At 36.5% G+C, this 18003-nt stretch overlaps 1 protein-coding gene across 2 annotated transcripts in view; it reads left to right on the top strand.

The window, feature by feature from the left end:
- The window catches only part of BANK1 (B cell scaffold protein with ankyrin repeats 1), a 395229-nt gene that overhangs the window by 118008 nt on the left and 259218 nt on the right, over positions 1-18003 (top strand). For both annotated transcript variants that reach the window (XM_066280104.1, XM_066280103.1), the window contains exon 5: positions 10462-10601. In XM_066280104.1, the coding sequence (XP_066136201.1) occupies positions 10462-10601 (140 nt within the window). The remainder of the gene's footprint in view (positions 1-10461; positions 10602-18003) is intronic.

The following is an 18003-nucleotide window of genomic DNA, read 5'->3' as shown; positions in this document are numbered from 1 at the left end:
TCATTGACCACCAATGAAAGAGGTGCCCCTTCTGGAAGTGCAGCAGGGGGGCCAGATAAATAGTCTCAGGGGGCTGCATGTGGCCCACTGGCCATAGTTTGAGGACACCTATGGCTAAACCATTTAAAAACTTCCTTCTCTTCCCTACAGGAAGTTTTTTGTCTCTATTTACCCTTGGGAACTCATACTCAGAGGAGCTCCTAATTCTATGTCATCTCAGATATAATCCTTGTACCTATTGGTGACTTTCAAGGCAAGAAATGATCTCACTTAGTATCCCTCATCTTTTTTTCTGTCCTTTTCTAATACCAAATTAAAATGGAGGGATCAAAAACTAAAGTACAAGCTTATGAGCAACCCTTTCCCACTCTCAGAATTGTTCTGAAGAATATTGATGCATCAATGTCAAGAGGAGATCTCTAGAGAAAATGCTCATGTGACTTGATTTCTGATCACCTGACCCAAAACTTAATCACATGACTTAAAATGTGGTTTGCTTCCTTTGAATATTTTCTTGTGCTGTAACCAGTTTCCTATTCTAAATTTGGCTGGTATAGGGGGCTGGTATGGCAACTTCACAATATTATCTGGGACACAGGCCTACTTCTAGTCTCCATTCTATAGCAGTGGTACACTGAACCATCTCATACTGGACTGCAAGAGCCAGTTTTATGTATCCCTTCCCTATTTCAGATTTAGTGATATCACTTTGTGTATTAAACTTTTCATGATTTTCTAACAAAATACCACAGACTGAATGGCTCAACCAATAGAAATCTATTTCCTCACAACTCTGGAGGTTGGGAGTCTAAGATCAAGGGGCCAAAAGTTGGTTTACGGCAAAATCTCTTTCTTGGCTTGCAGATGGCCACTTTTCCTCTGTCCAAACACAGCCTTTTCTTTGTGCATCTACACTTCTGGAATTTCCTTCTCTTCTTATAAGGATATCAGTCTTAATAGATAAGACACCCACCCTTAAGGCCTTATTTAACCTTAATTACCTCCTTTAAGTCCTTATCACCAATTACAGCACATTAGGAGCTATAGCTTCAGCATAAGAATTTAGGATCAGGGGGACACCATATAGTGCATAACACTTTGGTAGCTTGAAATCAACGATAGTGTAAGTATTGATACCACAAAAACTGGCAAATCTAAAAACCAAGGCTTCTCATTCTTTCTAGAGAATCAGTTTCTCAGAACATCACTGGGCTAAAGTAATGAATGTTTCATTAAATAAGAAAGTTTCTGTAAGACATACCTGTTGATATCTCATTAGTCAGAACTTAATCCTAAAGTCATATCTAGCTGAAAGGAAGAGTATAAAATCTAGTCCTTTTAGTTGGATAGAAATGTGTCCAACAACAGCAAAAGAAATTCAAAATCTGTTTCTAAAAGGGAGAAGAGAATAGCCTGACCAGGCAGTGGGGCAGTGAATAGAGCATTGGACTGGGATACAGAGGACCCAGGTTTGAAACCTCAAGATCACCAGTTTGAGTGCAGGCTCATCCTGCTTGAGCATAGGCTCATCTGGCTTGAGTACGGGCTCACCAGCTTGAGCACAGGATTGCTGGCTTAAGCACGGGGTCATAGACATGACCCCATGATCGCTGTCTTAAGCTCAAAGTTTGCTGGATTAAAGCCAAAGGTCGCTGGCTTGAGCCCAAGGTCACTAGCTTGAGCAAGGAGTCTCTTATTCTGCTGCAGCCCCCTGGTCAAGGCACTTATGAGAAAGCAGTCAATGAATAACTAAAGTGCCGAAACAAAAAATTGATTCTTCTTGTCTCTTTCCCTTCCTGTCTGTCTGTCCATATCTGTCTCTCTCTCTCTGTCTCTGTCAAAAAATAAAATAAAAGAAGAAGAAGAGAATAGACATTGGGATAGGCAACTAGAATTTTCTATTAGAAAGAGCCAAAGCAATCCTAAGGAAAAAGAATGAAGCTGGCATTACAATACCTGACTTTAAACTATATTATAGGGCTATGACAATCAAAACAGCATGGTATTGGCAGAAAAATAGACACTCAGACCAATGGAACAGAATAGAAAGTCCAGAAATAAAACTACATTTTTTGGTCAAATAATTTTTGATAAAGGGGCCAACAACACACAATAGAGAAAATAAAGCCTCTTCAACAAATGGTGCTGGGAAAACTGGAAAGCCACATGCAAAAGAATGAAACTCAACTACAGTTTGTCCCCTTGTACTAAAATTAATTCAAAATGGATCAAAGACCTAAATATAAGACCTGAAACAATAAAGTACATAAAAGAAGACATAGGTACTAAACTCATGGACCTTGGTTTTAAAGAGCATTTTATGAATTTGACTCCAAAGGCAAGAGAAGTGAAGATAAAGATAAATGAATGGGACTACATCAGACTAATAAGTTTTTGCTCAGCAAGAGAAACTGCCAACAAAATAAACAGACAGCCCACTAAGTGGGAAATGATGTTTTCAAACAACAGCTCAGATAAGGGCCTAATATCCAAAATATACAAAGAACTCATAAAACTCAACAACAAACAAACAAACAATCCAATAAAAAAATGGGAAGAGGACATGAACAGACACTTCTCCCAGGAAGAAATACAAATGGCCAACAGATATATGAAAAGATGCTCATCTTCATTAGTTATTAGAGAAATGCAAATCAAAACTGCAATGAGATACCACCTCAAAACTGTTAGATTAGCTATTATCAATAAGACAGGTAATAGCAAATGTTGAAGAGGCGGTGGAGAAAAAGGAACCCTCATTCACTGTTGGTGGGAATGTAAAGTAGTACAACCATTATGGAAGCAAGTATGGTGGTTCCTCAAAAAACTGAAAATAGAACTACCTTATGACCCAGCAATCCCTCTACTGGGTATATACCCCAAAAACTCAGAAACATTGATACGTAAAGACACATGCAGCCCCATGTTCATTGCAGCATTTTTCACAGTGGCCAGGACATGGAAACAACCAAAAAGCCCTTCAATAGAAGACTGGATAAAAAAGATGTGGCACATATACACTATGGAATACTACTCAGCCATAAGAAATGATGACATCAGATCATTTACAACAAAATGGTGGGATCTTGATAACATTATATGGCGTGAAATAAGTAAATCAGAAAAAACCAAGAATTGCATGATTCCATACATAAGTGGGGCATAAAAACAAGACTAAGAGACATTGACAAGAGTGTGGTTGTTGGGGGGGGGGGAAGGAAAGGAGGGAGAGGAGAAGGGGAGGGGAAGGGGCACAAAGAAAACTAAATAGAAGGTGATGGAGGACAATCTGACTATGGTTGATGGGTATGCAACATAACTGATTGACAAGATAACCTGAACATGCTTTCTTTGAATATATGTACCCTGATTTATTGATGTCACCCCATTAAAATTAATAAAAATTTATTTAAAAAGAAAAAAAAGAAAAAGAAAAGAGTACCTTGAAACCAACTACTCTATTTCCTTTGTTTGGACACCTCCTTCTAACCATTTAAATGTGTGTGTGTGAGAGAGAGTGTGTATGTTTGTATTAATATTCTCTCAACATTGAGGCATATCAAATACTCTGAACTCTCCCTCTTACAGTTCTCAAATGAAACTCTCAGATTTCTCTCCATCCAACCCAATACTGTGACATATTAATGTTCTTTTAAAATGTATGTTTCTTTCTAACTTAGTAATAATTCAGAGAGTAACAAAATTATATTAAAGTACGATATCCAAACAGGAAAGAAATCCTAAGATACTCTTTTCCTAAATGCTCTTTTTCTTTCCTTGCTACACACTTTCAAATATTACCATATTTTTTTAATTTGAGAAAATGTTCTCTAATTTTTCTTCTCCCTTTAAATTCAATAACTTGATATACTTATTACGTTGTTTGCTAAAAACCACACCTTGCCCATAGTGTCACGGATTGCTCTCTGACAGACTGTTTTGTGCTAAAAATATTTAAAGTTACATAGTCTCAGTTTATGCCGATATATATAAAAATATATGTCAAGGCTTTAAACTAGAAATATTAACTAGTTCTTTCTCAAGATGAAGAGGGTATCCCTTTGGTACCTGCAGCTCAGCCAGAAAAACATTTACATAGCAGGGACAAGCAATTAAAAGTTGAAAGGATTGTAAATGAATCTTTATTAATTAGGAAACTGTGTTCTGAATAGTATAAGTTATAAACTCATATTTCATTAAAAGAGTATTAAAAACTTTAGAGTGTGCCAAATGTTAACCTGGACCTGCTTAGAAAAATAACAACAAGAGATTTTTCTAAATATCATACTTCAGAAAGATGATTTTTACATATAAAAAATTGAAATTAATTTTTAGTTGTGATCAACATTTTGAAGCTTCTGATAATACTTAATAATACTGCTCTAATAAAAAAAATTCATGTTGATTTCAGTTCTCGTGGAGACATTAGATAGATTGATTTATGTTTTGCCACGTGTTATGGGGCTGAAATTGATTCATAAAGGAACACAGATTCTTTGATGATGGCAATACAGAAAGCGAAAAGCTCTTAAATTAATGGATTTGTGAAATATCTTTTTTATGGAATTAGTGAATATAATCCTGACTCTCAAGAAATACCTTTGGGTTATATATTCCAAAAATTAACTTTATTTATTTTTTATCTGGATGGACATATCACTTAGTCACAGAGACAGGAAAGTTTGACCAAGATTCTTGAAGAGCCTAGAATTTGAGATTTGAAATTTAACTAGAATTCCTTTTATACCATTGCTCCTCTATTAAGTGTACTTTTTGTTTATATATGTCTCATGAGGCAGGAAGTTTCATTTCTTTTTCTTCTATAGTAAGGCTTTTTTCTTCTTCATAGTTGACTCTTATACCCTTACTTGATTTGGTGATTTGACCAATATTTTTGTATAACTCCAGTGTTAACAGGATACAATTTTCCTCTTTTCTGCTTGACTCCTTAAAGTAATTGATATAATTTTCATTGCTATGAAATGTAGACACCATAGTGACCATAGTTAATGTAAAATAATGCCCAAGTCATACTGCGTATTGTTCACACACACACACACACACACACACACACACACACAGGTCAATTCAGTAATATATTAGGAAGGAGGACCTCCCAACCAGATGAATCTATAACCTGTCCTCCTTAATATATGGGTGGGAAAAATAATTAAGTCTTATTTAATAACTGCCATTCAATAGATATGAAAATTAACATAGTAAAGATAGTACTTCAAAGAACATTTCTTTGGAGGATTACTCTAAAATCAACATCATAATCAATAGATCTAATGGAAAAGTTTTGAGTCAACTAATGGCTCCAGATATCAGAGACAAATTAGCTCATTTTAATTTTCTATTCTACATAAATTAAAATACTCTAAGTATTCTATATCAAAGAACCAGCAAGAAAATCTCACCATATTTCCCTCATGATGCATCACCTGACTTTTCAGAAATGTAACACCTTATTATAAAACTCCTAATATCTTTTTAGATAAACAAAATTAATAACTTCATTCAAAATAATCTTTATGTATTTAATGAAATTGATTTTATTTGATTCCAAAAACTTCAGAACCCCCATTACCATATGTGTACAGCAATAGCTGATGAGATAGATGTACTTAATAACTTTCAGGATTTTTTGTTTTGTTTTATTTTGTTTCATTAAATGAGAGAGTATGAGGTGGGGAGACAGAGAGACAGACTGCCACATACGCCCTGACCAGGATCCACCCAGCAAGCCCACTAGGAAGTGATGCTCTTCCCATCTGGGGCCACTGCTCTTTTGCTCAGCAGCTGAGCTATTTTAGTACCTGAGGCAAGGCCATGGAAAAATCCTCAGCACCCAGGGCCACTTGCTCTAACCATTTGAACCATGGCTGTGGGAGAAGAAGAGAGGTGGGGGGTGGAAGAGCAGATGGTCACTTCTCCTGTGTGCCCTGACCAGGAATGGAACCTGGGACTTCCACATGCTAGACCGACACTTTACCACTGAGCCAACTGGCAAGGGCCAACTTTCAGTTTTTTATTCTGATTTCTCTTAAATTCCTTGTAGGCTAGGTACTTACTTTGGGAAGAGACAACTTATCTACTTATATTTTCTTTATGATAACAAGTTAAGTGTTTAGTCCAGCAATATGGTAAGAGAAAATTTTAGCTTCTTCATCTGGTTAAGTTTAGATTGCTTTTGTTGGTTTTAGATTACCCTGAAAAATATTATAAAGTCCTTTAACCTTATAATATTATAAAATTAATGCTTAAACCTTAAAAACTTTTAAATACTTAAAGCTTCATGGGGGGGTAGGATTAAAACTAGCTTTTTAGTCTTGTACTTAATGGCTTACCCCAAACCCCACATATTTAGGTTACTATTTTCCAGAAGAATTTAGAAAATGTCTCCAGAAAAATGTGAAAGTTTTTGAAGTGTGTTCTGAAAAAGAACTAAAAAAGATAAATTTTGTTTATTCATGTTGCAATAAAACACAATGACTTTTCTATTGAAATGGCTCTTTATTGTTATTCTTTCATGGGAAGCCCAAAATTCTTAGGTAACCCTAGTTACTGGTATGTTAGAGCAGAATTAACAATGACATATATCTTTTCTTTAAACGGCTTGTTCACAACAGGCTTTGGATAAACGTATAGTGTAAATAACTAGTACTGAAATAGAGCATTAAACCTTTCCTTCACAAAGGTTTTTCATTATAATAAATTGAATGTAAGTTCTATGATTTCAATAGACTCCACTCTTATATGTTCAGATACAGTTTTGAGAAACTTACCTATAATTTATGGACATTTTTTTCATAATAGCAGTAACAAATACCTAACTTTTTATTAGCAACTTTACTGATCTAAATTATAAAGTATTGTGAAAAATGATTATATATTATTTTTTGTTTTTACTTTTTAAACTGGTGAATTTTCAATTTTTTTCCTTTTTAAATCATTTTCATTTTTCAATTACAATTGACATACATTATTATATTAGTTTCAGATGTACATCCCAGTGATTAAATATTACATAACTTACTAAGCCATCATCCCAATAAATCTCACACCCATCTAACACATCGCATAGTTATTAGACAGTATTAACTATATTCCCTCCGCTGTACTTATATCCCCATGACTATTCTATAGCAACCAATTTGTATTTTTTAACCCCTTCACCAATTTCACCCATCCCCTCTACCCATCTGGCAACTGTGAATATGTTCTCTGTATCTATAAGTCTGTTTCTTTTCTCTTGTTCATTTATTTGTATTATATTCATTTGTTGATAGATACGTATTTATTGAAATGTTATTATGTTCTTTATCCTCCTCCTCCTTCTTCCTCATCTTCCTCTTCCTCCTCCTCCTCATCCTCTTCCCCTTCTTCTTCTTCTTTTCTCTTTCTCTTTCTCCTTCCTCCTCCTCCTCCTCCTCCTCCTCCTCTTCCTCTTCCTCCTCCTTCTTATCCTCTTCCTCTTCTCCTCCTAATCCTAATCCTTCTTCTACTTCTTTCTTCCCTTTAAGATTTCATATAATACTGGTTTGGTGGTCATGAACTCCTTCAGTTCTTTTTTGTCTAGGAAGCTCTTCATCTGCCGTTAGATTTTAAATGATACCTTTTCTGAGTAGAGTAATCTTGGTTGTAGGTTCTTGCTTATCGTCACTTTGAATATGTCTTGCCAATAATCTCTTCTAGCCTGCAAAGTTTCTATAGAGAAATTAGCTGACAGTCTTATGGCAGCTCCCTTATAGATAACTAACTGCTTTTCTCTTGTTGCTTTTAAGATTCTCTGTCTTTAACGTTTTACATTTTGATTATAATATGTCTTGGTGTGGGCCTCTTTGGGTTCATTTTGTTTGTAACTCTGTGTTTCCTGGACTTGTTTATCTATTTCCTTCACTGAGTTAAGGAAGTTTCCTGTCATTATTTTTTCAAATAGGTTTTTAATCTGTTGCTCTCTCTTCTTCCTCCAGCATCTCCATGATGCAAATAATGGTACACTTGAAATTGTCCAAGAGGCTCTTTATACTATTCTACTTTTTTATATTCTTTTTTCTTTTTGTTGCTCTGATTGGGTGGTTCTTGCTTCCTTATATTTGATATCTATGGTTTGATTCTTGGTTTCCTCTACTGTACTATTGATTCTCTGTAAATTATTCTTCATTTCAGTTACTGCATCCTTCATTTTTTACTAATCCTTTTGTATATTGTTGAGGTTCTAAGTTCATTGAGCATCCTTATAACTAATATTTCAGACTGTTCATTGCTTTTCTGTATTTTGTTTAGTCCTTTTTATGGAGTTTTGTTCTGTTCTTTTATCTGGGACATATTTCTTTGTCTCCTCATTTTGGCAGCTTCCCTGTGTTTGTTTCTATGTATTAGGTAGAGCTGCTATGTCTCCCAGGTTTGGTAAAGTGGCCTAATGTAGGCCATTGTAGGGTCCAATGGCACAGCCTCCCCAATCACCCAAGCTAGACAATCAAGGTGCACCCCATGTGGGCTGTGTACACACACTCTCTCTCTTTCTCTCTTTTATTTTATTTTAGTGAGAGGAGGAAGAGACAGACACTCACATGTGCCCCGACCAGGACCCACCCAGCAAACCCACCAGGGGGCGATGCTCTGCCCATCTGGGGCCCTTGCTTTGTTGCAACTGGAACCATTATTTAGTGCATGAGGCAGAGGCCATGGAGCCATCCTCGGTGCCCGGGGCCAACTTGCTCTAATCAAGTCATGGCTTCAGGAGGGAAGGAGGAGAGAGAGAGAGAGAGAGATTGAGAAGTGAGAGTAGGAGGGGTAGAGAAGCAGAAGCAGGTGGGTACTTCTCCTGTGTGCCCTGACCAGGAATCGAACCTGGAACTTCCATATGCCGAGCTCATGCTCTACTACTGAGCCAACTGGACAGGGCTGTGTACTCTCTATTGTTGTAGTTGAGCCTTGATTACTGTTGGCATGTCAGTAGCAGGTGTTTATTCCCAGGCTAATCAGCTGCAAAGACTAACTGCATCCACCAACCAACCAGTGACTACTGTGAAGGATCAGCAGTGCAAGGGCCTGCCACAAGGAGCAGAACTTACTTCAGAGGGGTTCTGGGGTCCACTGAGTCTGCCCCTTGAGTGTGTTGGTTGTGCAGGTAGTTGGATGATAATGTTTCAATGTAGTCTGAAGCTGTTCACTGAGTGTACTGGCTCTGAGGTATCCCGGGATGTGCAGGAAAAGATCAGCCACCACCTGTGTTCTGCCCAGGGCCACCCAAAATGAATTACAAAGCAACCTGCATATGGCTGCTACTTGTGCTGGACTTGAAAGTGTTCAAGTAAGGCCAACTGTGAACCAAGACTGGCTGCGACAAGTGCCAGGTCTGGGGTTACTTAGCTGGAGGTATAGGGCATGCTGAGGCCAGGTGCTGCTTTTTCAAGAGATTTTAGAAAAATCTAAAGCCAAGACAGGTCATTCATATGAGAAAACTACTAGAAACAGCTTGGGTGGGACTGAAAGTTGGGTGGTGAGGAGCCTGAGGAAATCACCAAAGCAGAGCAAATCACTAGAGCTTAAGCTAGCTCAAGGGAATCTGTGGGGAGAGGGATCATCAAAAGAACAATGACATCTGCCAGCACTTCTGTCTGGGAGAAAGCGGCCCCTCAGCTTTTGCTCTGATGCTGGACAATCCAGTTCCTTTCCATATGTTCCTGGTGCTTTCCAAGTTGAAAGATCAAAGAGAGTGAGTCTGAGTAAGTCTGTACACAGGCCTTTCAAGAGGAGCTTCCTGGGACTCCACCAGTCCTCTGTCTCCCTCAGCTTCAATCCCCACTACTTTTTACAGCCAAAACCTATGGATCCTTTTCCTCCCAGCAGTAGAACCCTGGGCTGGGAGCCCTGGTGTGGGGCTGATACCCGTCACCCTACAGGGGAGACCTCTGAAGCTGATATTCCTTCCAATTTTTATCTGCCACAGATGGGTATGGGACCAGTCTGTTCTGCATCTCCAACCATCCTGCCAGTCTCTATGTGGCTTCTTTAATTACCTAGTCGTAAGACTTCCATTTATGTAGGTTTCAGGTGGTTCTGAATGATGGTTGCTTTTTAGTTAGGTTGTGATTTTGATGTAGTTGTTGGAGAAGGTGAGTACCTTGTTTGCTTACATTGCCATCTTGACCAGAAGTCTCTATATTATTTTTAAAATAGAAGTTAGTAGTTAGGAAGGAAGGACTTAGTGCTTTGGTTTTATTATAATTTTACCAACTGTTCTTATCTTTTAAGGTTTTCTTAAACAAGTCTAATATTGTACATCTATTATGAGATTTATAACTTTTAAAGATAAAAAGAAAACACACATAATAGAACTTAGTAAAATTGTTATTAGTTTTTAAAACCTTCCTTCATATTCCCTAAAAGATATAATAATGTGAGATGTGCATTATATACTCAATTCCTAACTCTATTTTTGTGTTTTATAAGATTTTTCTGCTGGCTCTGTGAATGTCGGTGTCTACTGTAATGGAATCATTAAGGTCACAACCCAGATTAAATACTATACAACAGAAAAGGCTGTAGGATGCCTAACGGGAGAGGCAGGTTCAAGAGATAGTGTGTGTCAGGTAAGTTGATCTTTTCATGATGCTGAAAATGAGCTAAAGAGCTAATGTGGATAAAAGAATGCATGATTTGGTAGAAAGTCTGTATGTTGTTTGAATAAGAATGAATTACTAATCAATAGAAAGGGAAGAAACTGACCTTTGTGGTGCAGAGATGAGGATGAATTAGTTTCTTAAATCAAGCATTCCAGATAATGTCACTGGGTGATAGGTTACCCATTATGAAATAGTTATTGTGATAGGCTTATTTTAAAGCTGTTACAGGGTAGAAAAAGACAGAAAGATTAAAGAAAAGTCTTCAGAAATTAATTTCCTCTTTATCTAGATCTGGACAATCCAAACAAGCGAAAAGTCAGGTCATCTGATGTTTTAAAGTTAAGAAGTCAGACATACCAAAAATACCACCCAAAAGGGAGCATGTGGTATTAATCTAGAAGTTGTGATCTTCATGTGGAACTTTCCAAACTCAGTGTACATTTTTCTTAGTTTCATTTATCACTGTCATCTGATAGTGAAAATTCTTACTTTAAATGGACAATGTTTGTTAGGAAATCCAGAAGGGTAACATTTTCTGGGAAGTATACAAAAAGGCATTTTTAATCCACAGGTTGCTTCTATTACTCAAAAATGATACTTGCTGAGGAGTTTGTGGTCTTCTCAAAAAGCCTTTGTTTGGGACATTTTCCAGTGTGTATATATGCTTTGACTCCTCTGCCCTCAGGGAGTTAGAATGTAATAATTGCATGTTGACTAATCTTATGCCATTACTTTAATTTCTGCATTTTATTTATCCTTTTGTTATCTGACCCACTCTTAATAGAGAGAAAGCTTGCTTGATGTAGAACTTTTAATTTTTACATGTTTATTCCATCAAATTTTCAGAGTGATATAAATGCCATTCTAAGTTATTATTTAATTAGAATTATAACTTTGCTTATTTGTCATTTGGGTGGGGGGAGAAGAAAAGGGTAAAAGGGAGAAGAAAGAAAGAAAGAGGTAGTTGAATGAAAAATATGTTCTTCAAATTCACCACAAAACATTCTATAAGAACTTGAAACATAACCATCAATGATAGTGAAGTTGACAGGTTGTCGTGAAGCTTTATATGTTTAAGCTAGTTTGAAATTGGAGGTTTTGTTATTTATTTTGTGTGACACATTTTTCTATTAGAGTTCTCCTTTATGAACAACATATTTTAGAACATTGGAAATGGTAAAAATGTCTTAGAGAAGGACAGGGAGTAAAATACCATTTGTCAAACCAGGCAGTCTGTGGACATTTGACAAAATGTCTATTTTGTAATTGCAAAGCAAGAACAAAAATAATAGCCTGAAATACAGTTACATTTTCTATGACAAGTCTACCTTATCTTCTACTTAAATAATTCTGTTATTTACCAAAAAATTAATAAAAGTGATATATTATATTATTAATATAGTCAGCATAGAAGTAAAACAGTCCCCAAGACATATTTTTGTGTTGGTTTTGCCATTAGGGAGGAAAATACTCTTTGTATATAGTGAAAAGTAAAAGTAATTTATGACTCTTGGATAATTTTTCAGAATGCTGCAATGTGCAAGTCATGATTTCTTCTACAGCTTTGAGTGAATAAAATCTTTTAAATAGCTAGAAAATGCTTTGTTTTATGTTCACCCCTAGTATCAAAAATGAGAGGTGAGTAAGGTTGTGACTGCATCTTAGAGTTCTCCTCCCTCCAAGCCCTGGTGTCTAGTGAGAAGAAGAGTGCTGGACAGTCACAGCTCAATTCAGGCTGTGACTATCAGGGAAGAGCCACTTGAAACTCAAGGTGAGAGTTCTGAGAAGTAGAGTTGTTCTAGCTTGGTGACAACAGACCACTGTGTAAGAACAAACAATAGAGATTAGATTTAATACATACAATTAAGAGAGGCTTTGCAATTCAGCTGTTGTCATGAGGGGACCTAGAATGTGGGATTAGATCAAACAAATTCTGAGACAGATCTCAGACCAGACCAAGCTACACTATCACACACCTACAGGGAGGAAAAGGCTGCAGTTCAGTCAGATTCTACCAGATCTTAGATCAGGTTTGACACGGGGTTTGTCTGATCCACTGACATCTGTTCTACATATGTTCTGTCCGTTATGAATTTGTTACGATGATGAACGGCAAACTACCCTTGATGGAAAAGAACAGAGCATTTCCCTGCAGTGTTTTAGGGATGCTCGCCTCAAAGGATGTGTCCCAGCCCACACTTCTCCGTGTGGGAATTTGGATTTTCTCCAACATAGATTATATTTCTGACACTTGACTTTGCTCCCACGTAGATTATATTTTTGAAATTGTGTAAAAACCTTTGCTTTTTCTTTCCATTATACAATATCACAGTAATTTTTATGTGTTTGTTACTGAATCATTTATTGGGATATTTGAATATTTTGCAAATGGTCCACTGAACATCTCTATTCAAATAACAATATATGTTGTAATTTTATTCACTATAGTTACTGTGAATAACTTATATTTGCAAAGACATATATCAGCAGACTTCAGTTTTTTCAGTATCCAACCTACTTTTTAGCTAAAATGGTATATTGTAAGAGCTAGCCTGAGTGTTCCTGTAAATTTTAATTGTGGATGTGATTTAAGTAATCCTAAAAATTAGTAATAAAATACTCCCTATAATCATTTAAAGGCTATTGAGCATATAATAACATAAACATTATCTGAATTTGAGGAAAGGACTAATAATGACAAATCTCTGGGTTTTATTTTTCAGTAATCCTAGAAGTTGTAATAAGAGACTTTGCATTATCATTTAAAACCTCTTCAGCATATAGCAAAATGACCATTTTGTGAATCTGAGAAAAGAAGTGATAAGGAGAAATTTGATTTTTTAGTTTATTTTTAGTGATGTCCATTAGGTTGTAGAATATGAAACCCAAACCAGCTTAATTATTTAACTGCTTTATAAAATAATTTCACCTTTTTTGAATAGATACTAAATCCCAGCACATAGTCTTATAATGATACAATTTCCAGATTATCACCTAAAAGAGTGAATTCAAGAGAGTCAAAGCCCAATTTGGGAAGATAATTAGAATTCAAGTCCTAGTGTTAGAAATACTAATATCTGTTATTTAACTAAGATAATTAAAACCTTTGAGACTTTTATACTATTTATAAAAGTGTCTAGGGGCAATAATAAAGGTAACTTTATATAGAAAGAACGAGGTACAATATAAAAATTAAATTAGGTTGAAATGCTAAAAGAACGTAGAATTATTGGTCAAAGCATTAGGATCCTATTCATTAAGAGTTCTTGAAATGGTACCAAATAATTCTTCTTACTTGTACTTCTTATAGGTAGAATGGTATCTTTGCTTTGCAAGTATTTATTATTTCTCATGTTTTACTTTATACTCACTTAAATCTTATTTTCATCTTCATATTAGGTACACTTCATTTCCAGTATTTTTTGTTAAATTATGAATATTATTCAATCTTTGGTATGCTGCCTGCAAATGTTTCATATAGTATGAAGCCAGATGGTGTTAGGTGTGAGAAGGTATAGGCTTAGAGAAACTGTCGTATCATTCAGAATGTCCCAGTTGTGACTAGTTAGTTCCCTTACAGGTTAGTTTCTTCACTAAGTAAAGCTCAGGTGTTAGCAGTTGTCTCCCTTAAAGAATCTTCAGTAGATTCTTCCCATTGAGGAACACTGGGAATCCCCAGGTCTTTCAGTAATATATTTAGATCCATGTCTCCCTCAAAAGGTTGATGGACATCCTTCTTCCTCTTTTTCGTCAGCTCCTGTTGATGAGAGATAAAAATCCATCTAGTCCCTTCACCATAAGGCCACTGTTATCTAACACTTCCTTGCTACAAACTTTCACTGGCTCCCTGGATAAGATGCAGCTCCTCTGATTGGCACATAAGGCTGCACGGTCACAAATATTTTCCAACTTGACTCCTACCACAGCATACCCTCTGTGTGTCTTCTTAAATCTCTCCATACTCCCCATGTTCTAGCCGTCAAGATTGCCGACTATTTGAGAACACAATATGCTATTCCTCTCTCCACCCCCAGCTTCTTAAAGGAAAGGAACATTGTGTCTTTCATTTATGTATACCCAGTTTATTTCACAAGAATAGTACCTGATGCAAGGGACACACTGATAGTTATTACTTAAAAAATAGGAACACACAAAATGATTGCAGTTTTTTCTAGTGCTATTTGAAGAATAACTAAAAAACTGTAGTATCGGCGTATAAGCTATAAAGAGAAATGGAACTACCCTCTTAAAATACACTCTTATTTATTTATAAAAGTGAATAACTAAATCTGATGCTTATGAAAATGAGGAATTCTCAGAGGTCTGTGATTCTTGAAAAATGAAGTATTTGTGCTATAAACTTATCTTCATCTTCTGTCTCAGCAAGTTAACACACATCATTACTAACTTTAAACGACCATATGATTCCAGATTCCATTCTTGCCTTCATTTGAATATTGAGGAAATGTTTGCTGCTTAAAAATGCCCAAAATCTTAAGGGGATTTCTTTTAATTTTTGCCCATTGAGTATGATGTTGGCTATGGGTTTGTCATAGATGGCTTTTATCATGTTGAGGTATGTTCCCTGTATTCCCACTTTGCTGAGAGTTTTGATCATGAATGGGTGCTGGATTTTATCAAATGCTTTTTCTGCATCTATTGATATTATCATGTGGTTTTTCTCCTTCCTTTTGATTATGTGATGAATCACATTGATTGATTTGCGAATATTGTACCAGCCTTACCTCCCAAGAATAAATCCCACTTGATCATGGTGTATGATTTTTTCCATATATTGTTGGATCCGCTTTGCTAATATTTTGTTGAGGATTTTAGCATCTATATTCATCAGAGATATTGGCCTATAATTTTCTTTCTTTGGGTTGTCTTTGCCTGGTTTTAGAATCAGAATTATGCTCCCCTCATAAAGGAGCTTGGAAGTCTTCCTTCCTCTTGAATTTTTTGAAATAGCTTGAGAAGGATAGGAGTTAGTTCTTCTTTGAATATTTGGTAGAATTCACTTGTGAAGCCATCTGGCCCAGGACTTTTCTTTGTTGGGAGTTTTTGATAACTTTTTATCTCATTTGGTGAAATAGGTCTGTTTAGGTATTCTGATTCTTCTAGATTGATTTTTGGAAGATTGTATGTTTCAAGGAATTTGTCCATTTCATCTAGGTTGTCTAGTTTTTTTAGCATACAGTTCTTCATAATATTTTCTTACAATGTTTTGTATTTCTGTTGTGTCAGTTGTTATTTATCCCCTCATTTTTTATTTTATTTATTAAAAAATCCCCTTAAGATCAGGAACAAGGCCCTGGCCAGTTGGCTCAGCGGTAGAGCGTCAGCCTGGCGTGCAGGAGTCCCGGGTTCAATTGCCAGCCAGGGCACACAGGAGAGGCACCCATTTGCTTCTCCACCCCTTCCCCTCTCCTTCCTCTCTGTCTCTCTCTTCCCCTCCTGCAGCGAGGCTCCATTGAAGCAGGGATGGCCCGGGCGCTGGGGATGGCTCTGTGGCCTCTGCCTCGGGCGCTAGAATGGCTCTGGATGCAACAGAACAATGCCCCAGAGGGGCAAAGCATCGCCCTCTGGTGGGCATGCCGGGTGGATCCTGGTCGGGCACATGCGGGAGTCTGTCTGACTGCCTCCTCGTTTCCAACTTCGGAAAAATGAAAAAAAAAAAAAGAAAAAAAAAGATCAGGAACAAGGCAGGGATGACCCTTTCACCACTCTTATTCAAAATAGTCCTGGAAGTCCTAGCCACAGCAATCAGACAAGAAGAAATAAAAGGCATTCAAGTTGGAAAAGAAGAAGTAAAGCTATCATTATTTGCAGATGATTTGATATTGTATATAGAAAACAGTAAAGTCTCATTCAAAAAACTACTGGACCTGATAAATGAATTCAGCAAATTGGCAGGATATAAAATTAATACTCAGAAATCAGAGGCATTTTTATACACCAACAATGAACATTCAGAAAGAGAAATTAAGGAAACAATACCCTTCACTATTACAACCAAAAAAATAAAGTATCTAGGAGTACATTTAACCAAGGAGACTAAAGACTTGTAGTCAGAAAATTATAAAACATTGATAAAAGAAATCAAGGAAGATACAAACAAGTGGAAGCATATACCGTGCTCATGGTTAGGAAGAATAAACATCATTAAAATGTCTATATTACCCAAAGCAATTTATAAATTCCATGTAATACCAATTAAAATACCAATGATATACTTTAAAGATATAGATCACATATTCCAAAAATTTATATGGAACCAAAAGAGAACACGAATAGCCTCAGCAATCTTAAGAAAAAAGAATAAAGTGGGAGGTATCACACTTCCTGATATCAAGCTATACTACAAGGCCATTGTACTCAAAACAGCGTGGTACTGGCATAAGAACAGGCATATAGATCAATGGAACAGAACGGAGAACCCAGAAATAAACCCACAGTTCTATGGACAACTGATATTTGACAAAGGAGGTAAGGAAATACAATGGAGTAAAGACAGCCTCTTTAACAAATGGTGTTGGGAAAATTGGACAGCTACCTGCAAAAAAATGAAACTAGACCACCAACTTACACCATTCACAAAAAGAAACTCAAAATGGATAAAAGACTTAAATGAAAGGCGTGAAACCATAAGCATCTTAGAAGAAAACATAGGCAGTAAGCTCTCTAACATCTTTCACAGCAATATATTTGCTGATTTATCTCCACGGGCAAGGGAAATAAAAGATAGGATAAACAAATGGGACTATATCAAACTAAAAAGCTTTTGCACAGCCAAAGACAATAAGAACAGAATAGCCTGACCTGTGGTGGCTCAGTGGATAAAGCGTCGACCTGGAAATGCTGAGGTTGCCGGTTTGAAACCCTGGGCTTGCCTGGTCAAGGCACATATGGGAGTTGATGCTTCCAGCTCCTCCCCACCCTTCTCTCTCTCTGTCTCTCCTCTCTCTCTCTCTGTCTCTCCCTCTCCTCTCTAAAAAATGAATAAATTAAAAAAAAACAGAATAAAAGACAAACTACACAAAGGAAGAACATATTTGACAGTATGTCTGATAAGGGGTTAATAACCAAAATTTATAAAGAACCTGTAAATCTCAACACCAGAAAGACAAACAGTCCAATCAAAAAATGGGCAAAAGAAATGAATAGACACTTCTCCAAAGAGGACATACAGATGGCCAATAGGCATATGAAAAAATGCTCAACATCACTAATCATTAGAGTAATACAAATTAAAACCACAATGAGATATCATCTCATACCGGTCAGAATGGCTTTCATCAACAAAACAACACAGAATAAGTGCTGGCGAGGATGTGGAGAAAAGGGAACCCTCTTATACTGCTGGTGG

This window comes from Saccopteryx bilineata, chromosome 5 (genome assembly GCF_036850765.1).
Source record: "Saccopteryx bilineata isolate mSacBil1 chromosome 5, mSacBil1_pri_phased_curated, whole genome shotgun sequence".
Classification (NCBI taxonomy): domain Eukaryota; kingdom Metazoa; phylum Chordata; class Mammalia; order Chiroptera; family Emballonuridae; genus Saccopteryx; species Saccopteryx bilineata.
Note: the sequence above shows the minus strand (reverse complement) of the source record. Positions and strands in the feature narration are given on the sequence as shown.